Genomic DNA, 20490 nt, shown 5'->3' on the forward strand with positions numbered 1-20490 from the left:
AATTTCATTTTGTTAGATAGCACCCAATGTTCAAGCCTGTCAAGATCTTTCTGTATCTTAAGCCTATCTTCTGGAGTGTTGGCTATTCCTGCCAGCTAAGTGTTGTCTGCAAATTTGATGAGTTCCCCATCTATCCCCTCATCCAAATCATTGAAGATGTTGAAAAGCACTGGGCCCAGAACAGAGCCCTGAGGCACCCCACTACACACTTCCCTCCATGTAGATGCAGCTCCATTGAGGACCACATGCTGAGTACGGCCGGCCTATCAGGTAGAAATCCATCTGGTGGTGATGCTGTCTAACCCACATTTTTCTATCTTATCAAATAGTAGGTTGTTGTCTACTTTATCAAATGCCTTACTGAAGTCCAAGTAAATTATATCCACAGCATTCCTCTGGTCCACTAATTTTGTCACCTGATCAAAGAATGTAATAAGATTTGTCTGGCATGATCTGTTTTTGACAAACTCATGTTGGCTTTTGGTAATGACTTTATTTGCCTCTAGGTGTTCACTGATTTGTTGCTTGATTATCTTTTCCAAGATCTTCCCAGGTATTGAGGTCAGGCTGATAGATCTGTAGTTTCCTGGATCCATTTTTTTCTTTTTTTGAAGATGGGAACTTCTTCAGCTCTTTTCCAGTCCTCTGGTAGTTCCCCAGTACTCCAGGATCTTTGAAGGATATAGTTCAGTGGTTCTGAGATCGAGATGCTGTGAATGATTTCCAAAACCTTACAGAAATGGTGATTGAATGATGTTTGAGAATGGGAAGCCAAAAGGTGAAATGCATAAAGGATCCATCCATCTTCCCTTGGTATAATTAGCTGGTAGAACTGTTAAAGAAGAGATAGTGTTTTACTGCCTGCTGTCCAATAATTAGCATATGAATCTGGTTTGACATAGGCCAGCTGTTTCTGTGTCATGGCTTAATATAATTCAGAAAGAAAAATTATGTCAGAAACATGAACAATGTGTAAAGGGCTATTAATAGGCTTTTAGCTGAGTCAGTGTTTTTAATTTTGGTTATTTTTCAAATATGTAAAGTTATATTGAGTCATGACTTATTTTCTCAAAAATTAACAGCCTGAATCACAAGATAGTTTTGTTATCGGCTCATAATCAGATTGGCATAATGCCAGTTAAGGAATAAAAAAAAATCATTTATGGGGGGTCCATTTAGGAAGATAATAATGCGGTCCAGTTATTAAACACACTTTGCCCCCTGAAGTTTGGCAGGCCTCCCCACTTTTAGCTCTCCATAAGGAGAGACCTGGCCTTTCGCGCAAGTATTGGGAGAAGACTAGATAACACATTGGAACTGATTTGGCCCAGGTTTTTGTGGTTTTTAATGTCTTAATTAGTTTAGTTTTATAGCATTAATATAATTGTATATGTATTTTAACTTTTTTCTTGGGAGCAGCCCAGAGTTGGTTGGGAAATAGATAACTGTATAAAAATGTAAAGGTTTCCCTGTCATAGTCATGACTTTAGAGCATGGTGCTCATCTCCGTTTCTTGGTCAAGATAACCAACGTTGTCCAAAGGCATTTTCAGTGATCATGTGGCCAGCATGGCTATATGCCAAAGGCACATGGGATGCTTTTATTTTCCCATCAAAGTGGTACATATTTATCTACTCACATCTTCATGCTTTCAAACTGCTAGGTGAACAGGAGCTGGGGCAGGAACGGGTGCTCACCCCTTGCGCAGCAGTTGACTTTTGAATCCGGCCTATCAGCTTTCATGGACAGCTGCCTTAGTTTGGAGTACCAGGCCTTTGGGGCCAATTGGAAGCCATCTTCAAGAGTCTGATCAGGAAATTCCTACAGCAGTCCAAATAGACTGAGGGAATTCCAAACCTTGTCCTTTATAAAGTGACCTCTGCTGTTTTTTAGGCAGTTATTGAAGATAGTCCTTAGGGAAAATGATATGGAAGACTGCTTAGACAGCCCTCATGCTTCCTGCTAAGGCCATTCCTTAGAACTGAGCTTCAAGAGTAGTGTTTAAAAACTTTCTTATATGGCCAAGGAGAGTGAAGGGCTTCTTGAACCGTTTGAGGCCAAAATAGTTCACCAGGAAAAAAAGAAACAAGAAAGGCATAAATAAATAAATAAATAAATAAATAAATAAATGAAGAATGGAGAAACAAAGCTAATGGTTAAGGTTTAGTTCAGTGCTCCTATAGTCAACTGCTCTCTAGAGCAGTGGTTCTCAACCTGTGGGTCGGGACCCCATTTGGGGTCGAACAACCATTTCACGGGGGTCGTCAAACAACGCAGTCCGCCATTTTCCCCCCTTTTCCTTAGCTGTGCTACTCCCTTTTATTCTATTGGCTTTTGAAAGCCAATAGAATAGACTCTCTTAAATAGAGTCTAATTCTATTGGCTTTCAAAAGCCAATAAGAATTGTCCAGGCTGTCTCTGCCCTGCTGAGCCCGCCAAAAGTCCCATTCTGCAAACGGTGCTGCACCAGTTGAGTAGTCCTCGACTTACGACCGGTTGAGTAGTCCTCGATTTACGACCAGTTGGGGGTCGTGGCATTAAAAAGGTTGAGAATCACTGCTCTAGAATGAGCTGAAGCAATTGCTGGGAGGATGTAGCCTTGAGGTAACAGAAGGACATTATTTGGTTCTTATTGCCAGAGTTGTGGAAGGAACTACCCAACCAAGAATAAAGAAAAAATCTTACTCAGAAATCCATGTACGGATCCTAGCTCATGTTGCCTAATGAACAGAACAACTTTAGTCCTGTCTTTTATGGAGACAAAACATTTAAAGCATTTATTTTAAGCAAAGATGTGGAAGAGTAACCAAGTTGGGTATAAATAAAGTAATCACATCGCCATCATTTAGTTGAAAAAAAATAGTAATAAGGGAATTTGCTCCTGCTTAAAGTTCAGTAAATGTGAGAAGCAGAAGCAGATTTGAGGGAATTGCTGCTTGAGGTGAGAAGGTAATATCACAGTGGGAGGCAGCGTTTGATTCCTTGCAAGCTAACTTAATCTTTTGAAAATATAAAGAGCTTATGTTTTCTAGTCAACCTTTATCTATGTTGAATCATTTGCCTCACAGCAAATATCTGAAGTGCTGGATAATAGCAACAACACAATTACACAATGTAGAATGCAGAAGATTACCAACCAACTAATCTTTTCAGCATCATGTATGTATGTACATCAATTTGTTTAGTTACATTTGGGAGTTTAATATCACAGGTACCAATCAACTAAACTACTGCGGTAGCTAAGCACACCTGAGCTGTCTCAGCCACACCATCCCTTGAAGTTGGATGATTATCTGGAAACTACAACTAGTACAAAATGCTACAATGTTGAATGTAATAATTTACTCCCAGCATATTATATCTGTTCTGAGGACACTGAATTTGTTAACAGTTTGCAACTGAGTGAACTTCAAGGTAACCCAAAGACCATTGTGATTTAAGATCTTGATTTCTTTTCTTTTTTTTACATTTCAGAATGAAGGAAACTTTAATCTGAACATGCAAATTCATGAATTATAACTTATTAGAATACATAAATAGCATACAAGAAGACAATTTATTTTTTGCTGAACATCATTATGGTCATTTAGTTTCAATCCATTTGTGGCCAAGTTTTGTATCATAGAAAAATGAAAATTTAGCTGATTAACACAAGTTTGATTTGATTCTGAGAAGAATTGGATGGACAAGGGATTTCAAAAGAATTTTAGATGCTGTTCCACATGACGTGATAAATAAAGTGATTATATAGTGAACAAATGTTGTTAATAAAGAATCATTATAAAATTAGATAAAAGAAATTTCTCCTTCACGTTGAGGTCAGCTCTGGATAAGTGTATGATATAGTATGCAAGTGGCTTGCTTTCTTGTGGGATGCTTTTTGACTTCCCAGTCTTGCCTATAGCTCTGAGAAATCCTGGTGGTCTCAGGATCTTGATTTCTTAACCTTTGCCCCAAAGCCTTTTGCTGTCAGCTGAAATAACAGCCATGCCCTCTTGAAGGTGCCACATCTGCCAAGGTTCATTAATGGTTAATCTAAGGAAAAGCATTCTTCATACAAGTGCAGTTCCCTCCCTGTTTAATTATGGTTGTTGCCAAAAAATTTAGGATTTGGCATCAATATAAAACAAATCTTCTTCTACAAACTTTTGTTAAGCTACTGCTACGTGCCTTTCTAGTCAAGTTACCTACTGTTCTCAGTTATTTTAACACACCGTGAAGGACTTTTAACTAGATTGTTTTCAATAGGCTCCATTGAACACTGTTCAGAGTTGAATCTACAATAGGATAGTCCATTTACTTTTGTTCCATTTTTTAAATGTAAGATTTTTTTAAAATTCCTATTGTTTTTTTTGTCTTATATAAAAAAGATGCCATTATTTAAGCAAGAGCAAGTGTAAACTTTCATCCAACATTATACTGATGAGGCAGAGATATTATTCAGTCATAGTATTTGAGAAATATATGCTAAATATCATTGCCTATAGACTAAGAAAACACAACTTTCTATAGTCAGAAATTTGACCTTTGAGTGAACGCCAAGGGCTACACTAAAAAGAAACAAACAAGCCCCCTTAATTCATATTTAAATTTAATGATTGAACACCCTGCATTTTGAAAGGTCAAGAGTTCCCAAGGTATATACCTGCAATCTGGATGCTAAGGAGAAAAAACACCAACCTTTCTACATATTATGAATTATATTTATTAAGCCAGGAATAGTCTGTCTGCTATTGTGGCTACTGGAGCAAGCAAATTTGTTTGTGATAACTCAGTTTCTGTTGTTTGTATGTGCACATATGAATAATTTAATTTGCAAGTCTGCACACAGATCCATGATGTAATTTAATTGACATATACACTCATCAGACTAAAGATGCATTATGTGCAGATTTAACTTGTTATGGAAAACTGGGGGGAAAATTAAAATCTGAAAAATAGGAAGCAATCTACATACTGTAAGTGTATAAAATCATTTTAAAATGCTGTCTTTCCCAAAAGCTAAATTAAAGCAAAAATTTAGCACAGACAGATATGTGGAAATAGAAATGTCTGATAAACAAGTACTTGTAACCCATGAATTTGCGAAGTATTTGTAATTCCTTAATGTTGATATTATGAAATATGCCTAAGTATCAAGAATTTTAACAAACTGCATCGGATTGTGAAATGTATACTTTAAAAACCTAATCATATGTGACTCTAAGATTCTGAATCCATAAAAGATTCAGGAGGCACTTAAGAGTGCAACATGTGACTGATAGGTATAATAACAGAAATCACTTGCGAACTGCACAGCATAGCATTCTAAATTTCCCTATTAGAATACTTCACCACTTCCAATTATTTATTTTCAAAGTTAACAAACAATAACATTCTAAAATGCTGGGTCTGATAGCCAATTTAATGTTTAATTTAATGGAAATAAACAAGATGGCACAAATACTTCCTTAATCTATACATGACATTAGCAATGTGATTAGCAATCAAATTATTTTAAAATAAAGTGGCTTAGAACCTTGGGGAAAGAATTTAAGCCTTTGTTCCCTGCAAAATCAGTGTCCCACATCTGAGATTAGCTGTAGGGGAGATCAATTTCAATCACTCTTTTTTCACTGAATGCTAAGTATCACAAAGTAGGGGATTTTCTTTCAGCTTGCTGATAGGAAAAGAAGTCCCACATCTTTTTTACTAATTTATTGCTAATCACATCACTACAGTAATATTATGTATAGTTTAATTGTAAATCTTCATTGGGGAGAGTAGATCAGGCATTGTTAATTAACTGCAGAGGAGAGGTGGGAACTTAACTGGTCACCTTTCAAGTGTGACAAACACTTGATGACAGAATGAAAACAATTGCAAGCAGCAAATCACAGGCCAAAAGCTTTGCTAAATGGCCAGATTTTAATGAATAACTTAAGTGTAGAACAGAGGTGTCAAACTGGCGGCCTGCCAGCCGGATGTCCCACCCGCAAGTCTTGATACATCACAATATGTCATGTGACACGATCGAGTTTGACACCCAGGGTGTAGAAGTACTTTTGCTAATATAAGTTCCATGATGATGATGATGTCAACCATGTTTCTGTCAACTCTTCGCAGCTACATAGATAATTTTACCCTAGCATGAACTGTCCTCAAATACAGTGATGTATTTATAGCCACTATAATCTCTACTGCTTGTTGTCTTTCTTTTCTTTCCACATTTGCTAATATTATAGGTTTTTTTAAAGAGAGTTAGGCATTTGCATAAGGTTTCCAAAATATGATAATCTGATCATTTCTGCCTTGAGTGAGAATTCTTGATTGATTTGCTCCATGATCCATTTGTTCATTTTCTTGGCCAAACATGGTATTGTCAGAAGTGTTCTCCAACCCACAGGTTCAAAATTGTCAATTCTCTTTCATCCTGCTTCTTCAAAGTCCAACTTTTAATCCCATAGAGTGCCAAATGGAAAACCCTGGCCTGCACAATTCTGATTTTTGGTACACATAAACCTGTCATAGCACCTGTAAATCTTTCCTAACCCTTTACTGCTATTTTACCAAATGCTAGTCAGTGGAATATTTCTTGACTGCTAGTTCCTTTATTGTTGATAGTAAAACCTAAAAGGTAGACGCTATCTGCTGCTTCAATGTTTTCAATGTACATTTTTGCAAGTTTACAAAAAAATCTGATTTTCTCATTTAAGTTGTTGATAGTATGCTTCATAATCTAGAAGGCTAAATACAGGGCTTTTTTTGTCATAGAATGCTCAGAACTGAGTTCCGGCACCTTTTTTGGATGGAACCTTGTAGGGTAGGCAAGGTAGGTTGTTTAACGTGTGTGAGTTCCGGCACTGTTTTTTTTTTTTTTGTTTGTTTGTTTTTTACAAAAAAAGCACTGGCTAAATATATCCCAACAATAAAAAAGATACTTTTTTGCCAACACCACAACTAGAGTTGAGAAGACACTGCAGGTCTACAGCTCAGACTCGGGATGGGTCCCTCTGAAATGGACTAATTGAAGGGCATCTCTGGACATCCTAAATTAATTTACTTTGTATGAAGTCATTCAGATTGTTATATTGCTAAGTCATTGGAAAAATAATGCAGGGACCAAGGAAATGCAAAATAGTGATTTAAGCCAGGGTTTCTCAACCTCAGGTACAGTACTTTAAGATGTGTGGATCTCAGTTCCCAGAATTCCTGGCATGCTGATTGTTGATTTAAGCAACTTTGTTTTAATAATAATAATAATAATAATAATAATAATAATAATAATAACAACAACTGAAGTACCACTTGAACACTATTGGCATTGACAAATTCGCTATTAGTCAATTGCAAAAGGCGGCCTTACTAGGAACTTCTTCCATCCTGCGACGATATCTGTAATACCATCAAACATCCACATCTGCCTATCCCAGGTCCTGGGTAAGGACTCGATAGATAGACAAAATGCCAAATCCAGTCTGAACATCTGGCTGACTGTGTGATGATCCATAATAATAATAATAAAAAAAAATTCAGAATGTAGAGGCAAACCAGGGGGAGTTGGCAGTGAAGGAATCCAGCAGAGATATACAACTGTTCTCATTTGGAAACCAGGCACCTCTTCCTCAGGAAGAACAAAACCCTCTAACTAAAGAAATAAAAGAATTGAAACAAAGAATAACTGAGCATCTAGAACAGCACAAAAACAACAGAATAAGGCTGCCTGCATTGAAGCTTGTTCCAAAGAAACAGCTAGCACAAGCATTAAAAGATGCAAATACTGCAATATCAAGTATAAGCACCAATTCACTGCAAGAAACAAACCAACTAATGTACAGCACAGCTGCAGTTATAACTGAATACCTGGGATGCAAAACAACAAAGAAGAAAAACAAACAAACAGTGCACCACAAAAATGGAAGGTTAGACTAGAAAATAAGATCAGCAAGTTAAGATCACATGCAAGCAAGCTAGAACAGATGAAAGAAAAGAAGCTGAAGAACAAGAAGACCAAAGAATACCTAATCAAGAAATACCACTTAGAAACAAGGAAGATCAAGGAAGCACTGGAAATAATAAAGCAACAAATAACAGCTATAGCCAGGAAAATCAGTAGATATGAAGCTCGAATTGCAAACTATAGGCAGAACCTCCAATTTCAATCCAATCAGAAACGTTTCTACCAATCCATCAATGGAGAAACTGCAAGAATCAGTCAGTACCTGACAAGGAAGAAACAGTGCAGTTCTGGAAGCAGATATGGGATAACCCAAAGAAATACAACAAGGATGCGGCTTGGTTAAAAGAGGTGGATGCAAATAAAACAGAAGTTGAAATGAAAGAACTAGTAATAACAACAAAAATGGTAGAAAAAAGAGCAAAGAAAATCAAAAATTGGTCAGCACCAGGTGAAGATGAACTGCATGGGTTTTGGTTGAAACATCTAACTGTTATACACCCACTCATTGCCAAGCAGTTCAACAATATACTACAAGGAGGAGAAATTGAAAAGTGGCTAACAACTGGGAAAACCTACCTAATAATGAAAAATCCAGCAAAAGGGGCAACACCAGGTAACTACAGGCCAATTACCTGCTTACCAACAACTTTCAAATTACTAACTGGTGTGGTAGCTGATGCAGTACAACAGCATCTAGTTGAAAACAATCTCTTTCCACCTGAGCAGAAAGGAAACCGCCCCAATAGCAGAGGAACAAAAGATCAACTCCTAATAGACAAAATGATCTTGGAAAACTGCAAGAAAGGAAGACCAACCTGAATGTGGCATGGATTGACTACAAAAAGGCATTTGACTCTCTGCCACATGACTGGATAATCAAGTGCCTAGAAATAACAGGAGTCAGTAGAAACATCACAAAATTTGTGCAAAGATCGATGGCACAATGGAAGACACAGTTGCAGATCAATGGTGAGAGACTGGGAGAGGTTAATATCAAGAGAGGAATATTTCAAGGAGATTCATTATCACCATTACTATTTGTTATTGCATTGTTTCCTCTGTCAACAATACTGAATAACTCAGGACATGGCTATCAATCATCAAAAACATCTACCAGACTATCCCATCTCCTTTACATGGATGATCTGAAGCTGTATGGAAAAACATCATTTGAAATAGAATCACTGCTCATCACTGTCCGTATATATAGCCAAGATATTATTAGGGAGTTTGGCTTGGACAAATGTGCCACACTTACTATCAAACAAGGAAAAGTAGTGAAAACTGAAGGAATCAAGATGCCCCACAAAAATAACATTAAGAGTCTGGATGAGGAAGATTACTACAAATACTTGGATATCCTTCAAGCTGACAACATCAAGCATACTGAAGTCAAGAAAAAGATTAGAGGTGAATACATCAAGAGAGTGAAAACGATCTTAAAGTCCAAACTCAATGGAGGAAATACCATAAAGGCAATCAACACCTGGGCAATCCCAGTCATTAGGTACACAGCTGGAATAGTGGACTGGATTCAAGCAGAACTAAAAGCAATGGATAGGAAGACCAGAAAAATAATGACAATGAATCATGCCCTTCATCCACGCAGTGACATTGATAGACTTTATCTACCAAGGCAAATAGGTGGGCGTGGAATGCTACAAGTACATCAGATGGTTGAAGAAGAAAAAATGGCTTTGGAAGAATATCTGAAGAACAATGATGAAGATGCACTGAAATTAGTATATCAGGAAGGCTTACTGACTACTGGAGAGACCAAACTGGCCTACAAGAAAGACCAAATGAAGAACAGAATAGAGGCATGGGAAGACAAAGCACTACATGGTCAATACATTAAAAAAATAGCTGGGAAAGCAGATAATAACAAGACCTGGCAATGGCTAAGAGCAGGAAAATTGAAGAAAGAGACCGAGGGACTAATTCTGGCTGCACAAGACCAAGCCTTAAGGACAAATGCATACAAAGTCAAAATTGAGAAGACAGCAACAGACAGTAAGTGCCGCCTATGCAAAGAAGCTGAAGAAACAGTGGACCACTTGGTAAGCTGTTGCAAGAAGATTGCACAGACTGATTACAAGCAGCGGCATGACAAAGTAGCAACAATGGTGCATTGGAAGATCTGCAAAAAATATCATTTGCCTGTAAGCAAAAACTGGTGGGATCATAAAATAGAGAAAGTCATAGAAAATGATAAAATTAAACTGCTCTGGGACTTCAGAATTCAAACAGACAAGCACCTGCAACATAACACCCCAGACTTAACAATTGTCGATAAGAAAGACAAAAAAGTCTGGATAGTGGACGTGGCAGTGCCTGGAGACAGCAGAATAGACGAGAAAGAACTGGAGAAGATAACAAAATACAAAGACCTACAAATAGAAATAGAAAGACTGTGGCAAAAGCAAGCAAGGGTAGTACCAATAGTGATAGGCTCCTTGGGTGCAATCCCAAAACAACTGGAGCACCACTTGAACACCATTGGCATTGATAAATTCGCTATTAGTCAATTGCAAAAGGCGGCCTGCCTTTTGCAATTGCAAAACAACCTGCCTCCAGAAGTTCTGAATGCTCCAACACTGGAAGTTTTAAAGAAGAGACTGGACAACTATTTGTTTGAAATGGTATAGGGTTTCCTGCCTGAGAACTTATTATTATCACTACTACTACTAATTTGCAAAAATGACAGCCCAAACAACCCTGAAATAAATCATCTAGTGTAAAAGTTCTACAAGTGAATCAATCTTCTTTTCTTAATATGGGGGAATGTGCAAACCTTTTCAGTTATTTTGTTTTACCAAATATGGTTTTATTTTAACAAAATTATTATACCAGAAATTCTATAGCTTCTTAATTTCCACAGATTCTTAATTTCATGTCCATAAGGAGTATTTTGTGAAAAGAAACATTTTTCATTTTTATAATTAATTCAAGGCATTATTTAAAAAGTGTGCTATTTGATGTCCAATTTTGTACTGCATATAAGAAAAGATGTATTACATATAAGAAAAGAATAACATTAATTGTTACCCATGGTCTTATTTAAAATTTTGGCAGGTAAAACTTTTTGAGTTTGAATGTTCTAAGCTCAGAATAGCTGGTCTGAGTGTTCTGAGGTTGAAACGAAACAATACATATTCTAGAGTTTTCTCCAGAGCTCAGGACAAAACAGTGTTTCATTCCATATTGTTTCAAGATTCCAATATCCCATAATTATCTTGTTTTAAAAAATGGGAAGCAGAGAGTCCATGGGTCAAGCTATTAGTAGGCATCAGTTTTATCTCTCCGATTGGGAGGAGCTAACTGAAGGCAGGAATTGGGTCAGGATTTATGGTAAATAGATTTATTTGCTGTTTTCAAATTCTTTGTTGTAAAGATCAAGTTCATTGTAGCTGTCATGTTTTGTATGCACTTTTTTTAGACAGTCTGTCAAATGTAAAAAGATGCATAGCTCATGTGCATTAGCAGCAGCAAACAGCCAGAGGTGTTTTGCTTTTGGGTATGTTTATGGGTTGAGTTAAAATAGATCCAGAACTGTGGCTTCCTATAGCATTTCTTATTTCCCTCATAAATGCTTCTGGGGATCAAGCAGTCCTGTTTTATCAAGTTGCATGAAGGCTATATAAATATCTTAAAGAAATAAAATAAGTTCCCAGTTATATGGGATGGGACTCATGAAAAGTGCTTCTGCTCAATTCTGAGGTGATTTCTCCTTCCCCTCAGTTTTTCCAATAATAGTCCATTATAAGTAGTATAGTAACCTGCCTACTTAATACAGTCTTCTATTGTTTGTGTAGAACTGGGAGTGGGTTTATAGGAGCATCAGTCTCTATTTCTATCAACTTCATTGTACATCTAAATCTGAATCCATTGTATTGTTTAAGGAAGAGGCTATACATATCTGCATATGTAAATTTCAGTGTCCTGTGGCCTAGGTCTTCATAAATGAGTTTAAAATTAAAGCCATACACGAAATGGAGAATTAATCCTATTGAATTCACTTTTATTTTTAGGTAGCAATATATACAATTGTTCTGTTAAAATTCAGTAGTTATTTGCATTTTTAGCATCTCAGGAGAAAATGACATACTGTACATATATAAAAATGTAGCTCCTCTTTTTTATGGATATTTACTGGTTTTATGCAGAGTAACTGCAAATTGAAGACCACCTATGGATTTTAATTTCAGTATAGTTATGAACATAGTTTAAATTGCTATTAATCTGTAGAATGTGAGAATGGAAAATCATAGTGCTGACAGAAGAAATGGTGAAAATTCCTTCTCAAAACCACATGACAGAAAGCATCCAAACTATTATATAAATGTAAAAGTTAACATTAAGGAGAGTCATGTCTGTTAGAATATGTGTTACAACTCTTCTGTGCAAATAATCCTCTTCCTGAAAAATATGTCCTTACAGAAATATTTTAAATGGAGTACATAATAAAATAATACGTTAACACAATACTTTATGTCAGAATGTGTGTCTTTCACAAGTCTTTAATTTCTTATTATTTTGAATCTGGACTGCCAAACTTATAGCATCTACATGCCAGATACTATAGTTATGCTACTTGTAATTATATAACTATTTGTATAATTAGAAGTAATATTTGTTATTGTTGTTAATTGCAAAGTCGTGTCCGACCCATCGCGACCCCATGGACAACGTTCCTCCTTTATGGATTACTGCCTTGTCGCGGTGAAGGGGCTTGCGTAACTCAATGAAGCTATAAGCTATGTCGTGTAGGGCCACCCAAGAAGGACAGGTCATAACAGAGAGTTCTGACAAAATGTGATCCACTGGAGAAGGAAATGGCAAACCACTCCAGTATCTTTGCCATGAAAACCCCATGGACAGAAGTAGTATAGTAGTATACTATTAAAATTAGTAATAGAAAAAATATTACTTATTAAACCCAAAACATATATCAATTCTATAATTATTACTGCCTTCCCTATTCTGATGATTATTTATAATAGTTAAACAATGAGAGATACCAAAGTGGTTCATCCAAATATGAGACCAGGATCCTGACAAAGCAATTTTCTGTGATCTATACACAGTGACTATTTCTCCCTCTCCTAAAATAAGCTGCAAAGGTTTCTTCAGTCTGGATTATCCTCATCTGAAACACATCAAGGGGAAACACAACCCAGTGAAGAGTAGAAATTCAAACAAACTAATTTATCTGAATATTATTAGCAATGGAAACAATAGGATATATCCCAAGCCATGTATCTCTGCAAATGCAAAAATATATTTCTCCAAATAAGTTAATCTGAGATGTTGGATAGATTCATATATCATACTAAACCATAATATTAGTTATTAGGTTTTGGCTTAGTGCATTCCATGTATCCAGCATACTATAATTTATTCAAAAGCCGTGGTTAAACAAGACAATGTGCAAACATGACTGTATGAAACATTTCTACTCAAAGAGGAGGAAAACCAATTTTTAGTGCATGCTGCACTTTCATTTTCTGTGCCATTCTGGAAAAATTGCAGAAGTCTTGGGAGAATAGACCAATGTATCTAACAGAATAAAAACTGGAGAAGTCCAATAGACATTGTCTGGACCCAGACATACCAAAAGAGACTCTCTCCCTAGAAAAGAAAAGAAAAGAAAAGAAAAGAAAAGAGAAGAAAAGCGATGTAAAAAAGATGTTGAGACTCTAGAAAGAGTACAGGGAAGAGCAACAAAGATGATTAGGGGACTGGAGGCTAAAGCATACAGTAAAAGGAACGGCTGCTGGAATTGGGTATGTCTAGTTTAGTGAAGAGAAGGACTGGGGGGGGGGCATGATAGCAGTGTTCCAGTATCTCAGGGGCTGCCACAAAGAAGAAGGTGTCAAACTATTTTCCAAGGCACCTGAAGGCAGGACATGAAGCAATGGGTGGAAACTAAGCAAGGAGAGAAGCAACCTAGAACTAGGAGAAACTTCCTGACAGAACAATTAACCAGTGGAACAACCTGCCTCCAGAAACAGTGAATGCTCCAACACTAGAGGTTTTTAAGAAGAGACTGGCCATTTGTCCAAAATGGTATAGGGTTTCCTGCCTGAGCAGGAGGTTGGACTCAATGACCTCCAAGGTCCCTTCCAACTTTACTACTACTACTACTTCTACTACTACTACTACTACTATTATTATTATTATTATTATTATTATTATTATTATTAAAAGAAAAGAACCAACTGGAAAAGCACTGAACTGTTTCATTCTAGCTCACAAAAAGAATTGATAGTCTTATTATTGTATCAGACATAGTCTAAACAGACCTTTTAGTGTTGGAAGGCACATCAAAACCTAAAAGTTATGGCATTACTTATGCAACTCCCAGTTTCCTCAGTCAGCTACAGGTTCTGATTCTCCATCTTACATTCATCCAGAGGCACTATCAGCCTTCAGGAAAAATAATTCACCTTGTATGGTCATAAGCTGCCTAGAGTTGCCTTGGTGAGATGAGCAGCATGGAAATCTAATAATAAATAACATTTTAAAAAAGTAATTTGGAGAGGGAGAAGGAGAAGTCTTTAAGCCATCATATAAGTGCAGTTCCATTTAGTGTTTCTGGAACTAGTCCTCTGCTTATACCATCAATCAGAATAACATGCCATGAAGGTAACAGAAATAGCATCTGCCTTTGTTTCCATGTAAACATACATAGGTTAAAAAATATACACAACCCATCACTTCCTGCCTTATTGTGAGAAAGAATATTTTTTTACAGAAACATCAATAGTTGTAAACCCCCACTGAGAAATAAAATGGCATCACGCAACAGAAGAAGCCTAGCATAGTTTACAGTCACTTATACTATAGCTGAATGAGTGAAATGTGAGGGGATATTTGCCAAGCTACTTGACACTTTCAAGTCAGCTTAATCAGATACCCTTTCATTTCCTGTAGTGGAGAGACCATATTCTGCTACTCACTATACATCAGAATCTATTTACATATTCTAAGAGAAGAGATGAACTCTCAAAGTGTGTCATTTGGTTGCACTTTGGTGTCCTTTAAAATCAAATAATCTGTGTTGGAAAAGGAGGCCCCAAAAAAGCAATATTCAGCAAGCAAGATAATATTCTCACTGCAGAGCTATACACTCCTAAACTTTTCTTTATAAGCTCACCTTATTAACTTTGTGGTAGAAGTTTAAAAGTTTTCAGAAATATACAGATTTGAGGCTTTTTTCTTCAAAAGCACTGTACACAGATCATGGATTCAAAAATGGTTTAGGGTTGTAAGTTAATGTACTGTTTGCAGACTGATGTCAGTTTCCTTTTAAATTGAACCTGCATCAAAAGCCACACATATTTTTGTATTTAGGAACATTTATAGAGTAATTGGATCTTTGAGGAGGAAAGAGAACAAATACACAATCTGTAGAGCAGTTGGCTTTGGATATGCACACATATGCTAAGCTGTTGGCTTTATCATGTTCATTTATTCAAAGTGAATTTGTTAATAAAGAATGGAGAAAAATCAGGCAGCTTTACACATTTCTTTTCTTTTTGCAAATGTTTTTTTTCCAATCTATATTGAGTGAGTGTTAGAGAACAATATATACAAACTACAATTTCACTTGCAGCCGAGGAGAAAAGGTAAAGTAAGCTGATAGCCAGCATGGAAAGTTCTATTTATATGAAATAATAATCTGGTCAGCCTCATGATCTCCTTTCTAGATTTTTTAATAATAGTATTAAAGTTTTCCAAGACTGATATTGAAATTGAAATTGAATTTTAGACTATTTCACACAGCATATAAAAGCTTGTTTTTATTTCACTATTTGTGAACAACACCTAAACAATTGTACACACGAATATCCATAGTTTACAAACAAACAGCTATTTTGGAATATGTGTGGCTGAAATTTGAACTAAAATCTTCAGAAAAAGCAATTAATTGTTGCGGGAGAATGGAAATTCAAGTTGCAGGAAGCATGGAATAAAGAAACTCAAGGAAAAGATATAATGCATATGAAAAAGAGAATCATAGAAGAATATAGAAAAAAAAACATTTCAGGATCATAGTTATCAATGGCATACCTAGAATGTTTGAAGCAGATCATATTTTAATACCCCACCCCCCACCCTATCCGTTGCTCCTGTGCCATGCCACCCACAGCCAAACAGCTGATTGGAATGCTGGCAGCAGTGATCTGGCTGCACACCACCAACTCGCCAGATACCTCCTCATTATCCATGTCACCAGGCAGTGCAACCTCTTATTGTCAGCACCTGTGGCAGACTGTTCCTACTATCCCATCCTTTATTTATACACCTTATTTGTTTAAAACATTAATACAGCTGCCCCATCCTCTAATCAACTCTCGGCAGCTCCCAATTACCCTTGATATGCCACTGATAGTTATCCAAGAATAGGGTACTTGATTACTTACTGAAAATCTTTGATAAGAGGTGCATTCCCCAGTTTAAAACATGGTTTTTCAACTCCACATGAAGTCTGCCTCAAAGAGAAGCTTTCTGCTAAATCAAAACCTGAAAGATGTAATCAAGCTGTATCATCAACTGCCCACTTAATACAATTTATCAAAACAGATAATATTGTTGATAGATTAACTGAAATTTTGGCCCGATCCCAGTTTTCACTGTTGATAGTACGCTCATAGGAAATTCTCCTAGTAGTTGACTTGGCAACCTCTGGGGAATGTACTTGTCATTTCCTTTCGCATCTGAATGAGCTGGAAATGCTGCTTTCATTCTTTCATAGTAATTAAAGCAAAGATGAATTAAAATCAGAAAGATGATTCTAAACTTATTTGCAACACTCCAAATAAAATGTTCTCCTCTCAAAAGAACAGATTTCCAAAGATTAAAGGCACAATTTATTATTAAAACCAAGGTATGCATTGTAATAATGTTGGAAATTACCTGAAACCCTTAAGTTTTCTTTGCACAGATGGGTGAAGTGATGTCCTTCTGCTTTCAATATTGGGCACTCAGGAGCTAAAAAAAGAATATAAAATGTCCTAAACTTTAGGAAAAAACTGAAACAACAGATTCCACTGTCTGCTGTAATACGTCAAACCTTAATATAAGAAATAATCAATGGTGTGCAAACTGAAGATACTTGGACTTCCAACCAGCTTCAACAGCTTCTTCAACAGTCCTTGTAGTTTCTTTGCAGTTGGTATGGTGTAGAGCAGTGGTTCTCAACCTGTGGGTCGGGACCCCATTTGGGGTTGAACGACCATTTCACAGGGGTCGCCAGACAAGGCTGTCCGCCATTTTTTTCTCCCTTTTCTTTGGCCACGCCCCTGGCACCCGGTGATGTATAAGTGGTTGGGAGTCACCACAACATGGGAACTGTATTATGGGGTCGCGGCATTAGAAAGGTTGAGAACCACTGGTGTAGAGGAAAATTTCAAAGTAAGCATTAAATGTCCAGCTAAATGGCAGCATTGAGCCAATTGTGACTGATCTTGAAAAAGTTGAATCATATCTACAGGGAGTCCTTGGCTACGATGGAGTCTAAAATTTTGGTTGTAAATCATTGTGGTTTTAAGTCGAGGCAACTAGTGACCAGACTCAATTTTGCAACCTTTTTTACGATAGTGATAGTCAGTCACCACAGTCATTAAGCAAACCATATGGTCATTAAATGGATCCAGCATATACAATGGGCATTTTTGCCGTTTTCTGCCAGAAAAGGCAAAACAAAAAAAAAGTCACAAATTGCAGATACATGACCATGGGATGCTGCAACCAATTGTAATTGCAATCCGGTTCCTAAGCACCCGAAATGCAATTACCTGTCCCCTGATGTGTGTGCTGGTGTGTGAGGCAGTTGGACTTAAAGGGTGCTTTTGTGAAATCGGCTATAACTTTGAACAGTCATTAAGCAACCTGTCATTAAATGATGACTACCTGTAGTTAACATTTGGATGGGGGATCACAAGGACTATAGTCAGTATTGAGAACTGTGAAAAACCATTATGGAATTGCCCCAATGACATGTCAGTTCCGTACTGTTACACTGAAGAAGACTACATGGACTGCTCCATGAAGCTGCCAGGTATTGTACTTGACTCAGAGAACACTTGAACTAGAAATAGATTTACTTGATAATGTAAACTAAAAAACTAGTTTAACATCAAAACTTCAAGAAATCTCTAAATATAGAACAAATCTGCCCATCCAAATCTGTAATCTACATTCACTACAGCCCACAAAAACAAAAATAAATGAAGGCCTGATTGCCCATTCCAGAACTTTATTAAAGTGCAAACTTGCTATTTTTTAAAAAATACTAGTAATATCAACATAGAATATGTGACACCTTACCCTGCCCTGAAGTGTTTATTCTACAGTATTTGAGAGCTGAAGAGCAAGGTGATGAAGGAAGCAAATGAGATTCAATTTATCTAATTCATTTTAATATACATTTGACAAAAGCCTGATTTGGGGAAAATATGGGAAGGGATTTGAAGGAAAAAAGATGGTATCTTTGTTCTTAAATGGAAGTCAGTAGCTAAAGGGTAGAAGAAAGAAAAGCTGAAATTCTCTTAAGAGAGAAAAAAATGAAGAGATGTGGGTAGTTAAACTGGAGATTTTAGGCAGGGCTAGATTAGAAACTGATAGCAGCAAGATATAAAGAGAATGGTATTTCATAACTTTGAAGATGAAGGTTCAATAGGAATTTTGCCTAGTCATTTGTGTTCTAATGAGGAAGGAAGGAAGGAAGGAAGGAAGGAAGGAAGGAAGGAAGGAAGGAAGGAAGGAAGGAAGGAAGGAACCGATAGCAGATGTACTGGAACTTCTAATTAGGTATTCAAGGTTGCCTTTTCTAAGTATCTTCAAGTGAAAAAATTCTATCCGGGGAGATGGCTCTCCTGTTTGTTTTATTTTGCTAAATGGTTTAATTAGTCTTGTTTCCAACTACAGAAGAAAATTTACATACACATATCTACATTTATGTATTTACTTGATTTCTATAATATAGCTGCCCATGTCAACAAGTGACTCAGCATACATTTGTATATGCTTTTTTCAATATATATATATATCTTTGCATGAAATTTTTCCATAATAAATTGCAGCTGGATATTGCTTTTTGCTAAAACGATATGATTGTGGTTATTTTTCTATAATACACAAATTTGTGTGTGCATATTTCAGGTTCTCTTAAACTCTCCTAAATCACTATTCTTCTAACAATTTTTATGAGACAAATTTCTGATCCAACTCTACTTTTATACCTTCTTTCCTTTATTGCCTAAGCAGCTTTATAGGTGAATTTTCTCCAGTTCCATTACTTGCTTAGTCATCATTTTAAAATAAATCTGCATTCTAAAAAATGTAAATGAAAATATTGTATGCCTTTAAAATCTCATATCATTTAGGCAATAGGGGAAAGAATCTGAAAACTGATCAAGCAGGGGGGAAAATCCTTTTCTTTCTATTATTCTATTCTTGTGAAGTGTCATTCACATAGGGAGAGGTTTTTTTAATTTTTGTTTACAAAATATTCAACAACTTGTGTTCCACTGAGTCATCCTTTCAAAAATATTTCCTTACATAAGCAGAGAAACAGAATGATCATAGCTAGGCAAAAACAAACAAACAAACAAAAACAACCAGGGGGATTTGAAGCCACTTCCTGTTGGTTTTATCCTTGATGTTACTGTGAGGAGTTGCAGGGAGTGGCAGAAATCACTCCTACTCTTCCTTGACTGAGCTGTGGAACTGCCTGCCATTTTGCTGGGAGGAAGGAGAAGAAAGGGAGTTGCAGACCATGAGGGAATTTGTACCTTTGCTTCCCATCCTATCATGTCCCCAAGGACTCTCTCCCACAAGGCAGGAAGAAGCACCGCTGTAAAGTACCATCGACAGCAAATTTACAGTGTTCTGGAGGCTTCAGGCCACTAAAAATGGCAAAGTTTCTGACATGGAATGTTAATGGTTTGAATTCACCACAGAAAAGAAAGTATTTCACTATTTGAAACAACATAAGAATGATGTTATATGTTTGCAAGAGACTCATATTACTTCAAAGGACCAAAAGTATTTGATTAACTCCTGGCTGGGATTACATTTTATAACCTCTGCTCCGCAGAAAAAAGGGGGAGTAGTTATCTATGTGAAGAAAGATTTATTGCCGAAATTAATTGATTCTGACTCACAAGGAAGATATGTTATTATTGATTTATTATTAAATGGTAAGAGATATCTTATTATTGGATTATATACCCCTAATCAACAACAAAAACAAGTTGATACATCAGAAATAAACTCAACTGGATTATAAATCTGTTATTATGATGGGTGACTGGAATGGTGTTTTAGATTCAAGTAAAGATAAGAAGGGTTCTTTTAAATCTCCTAATCATGCTAAACTACCCAAAACTTTTTTTGACTTGAAGGATGATTTGGAACTTAGAGACATTTGGCGAGAATGGAATATTGAAGAAAGAGACTTGACTTTTTTTTCGGACAGGCATCAATCGTATTCCAGAATTGACTTTTTCTTAATTACTAATGATTTTTTTCTAGGGTCAAGA

At 36.5% G+C, this 20490-nt stretch overlaps 1 protein-coding gene across 1 annotated transcript in view; it reads right to left on the bottom strand.

Moving 5' to 3' along the window:
• The window catches only part of COL19A1 (collagen type XIX alpha 1 chain), a 183546-nt gene that overhangs the window by 140881 nt on the left and 22175 nt on the right, over positions 1 to 20490 (bottom strand). Inside the window, exons 3-4 of the mRNA XM_039346721.1 lie at positions 16862 to 16936; positions 16369 to 16468 (exon numbers count right to left, since the gene is read on the bottom strand). Coding sequence (XP_039202655.1) covers positions 16369 to 16468; positions 16862 to 16936 — 175 coding nt within the window. The remainder of the gene's footprint in view (positions 1 to 16368; positions 16469 to 16861; positions 16937 to 20490) is intronic.

The sequence above is a fragment of the Crotalus tigris genome, unplaced genomic scaffold, assembly GCF_016545835.1.
Source record: "Crotalus tigris isolate CLP2741 ecotype Arizona unplaced genomic scaffold, ASM1654583v1 scf7180000018016.4438896, whole genome shotgun sequence".
Taxonomy (NCBI): Eukaryota; Metazoa; Chordata; class Lepidosauria; order Squamata; family Viperidae; genus Crotalus; species Crotalus tigris.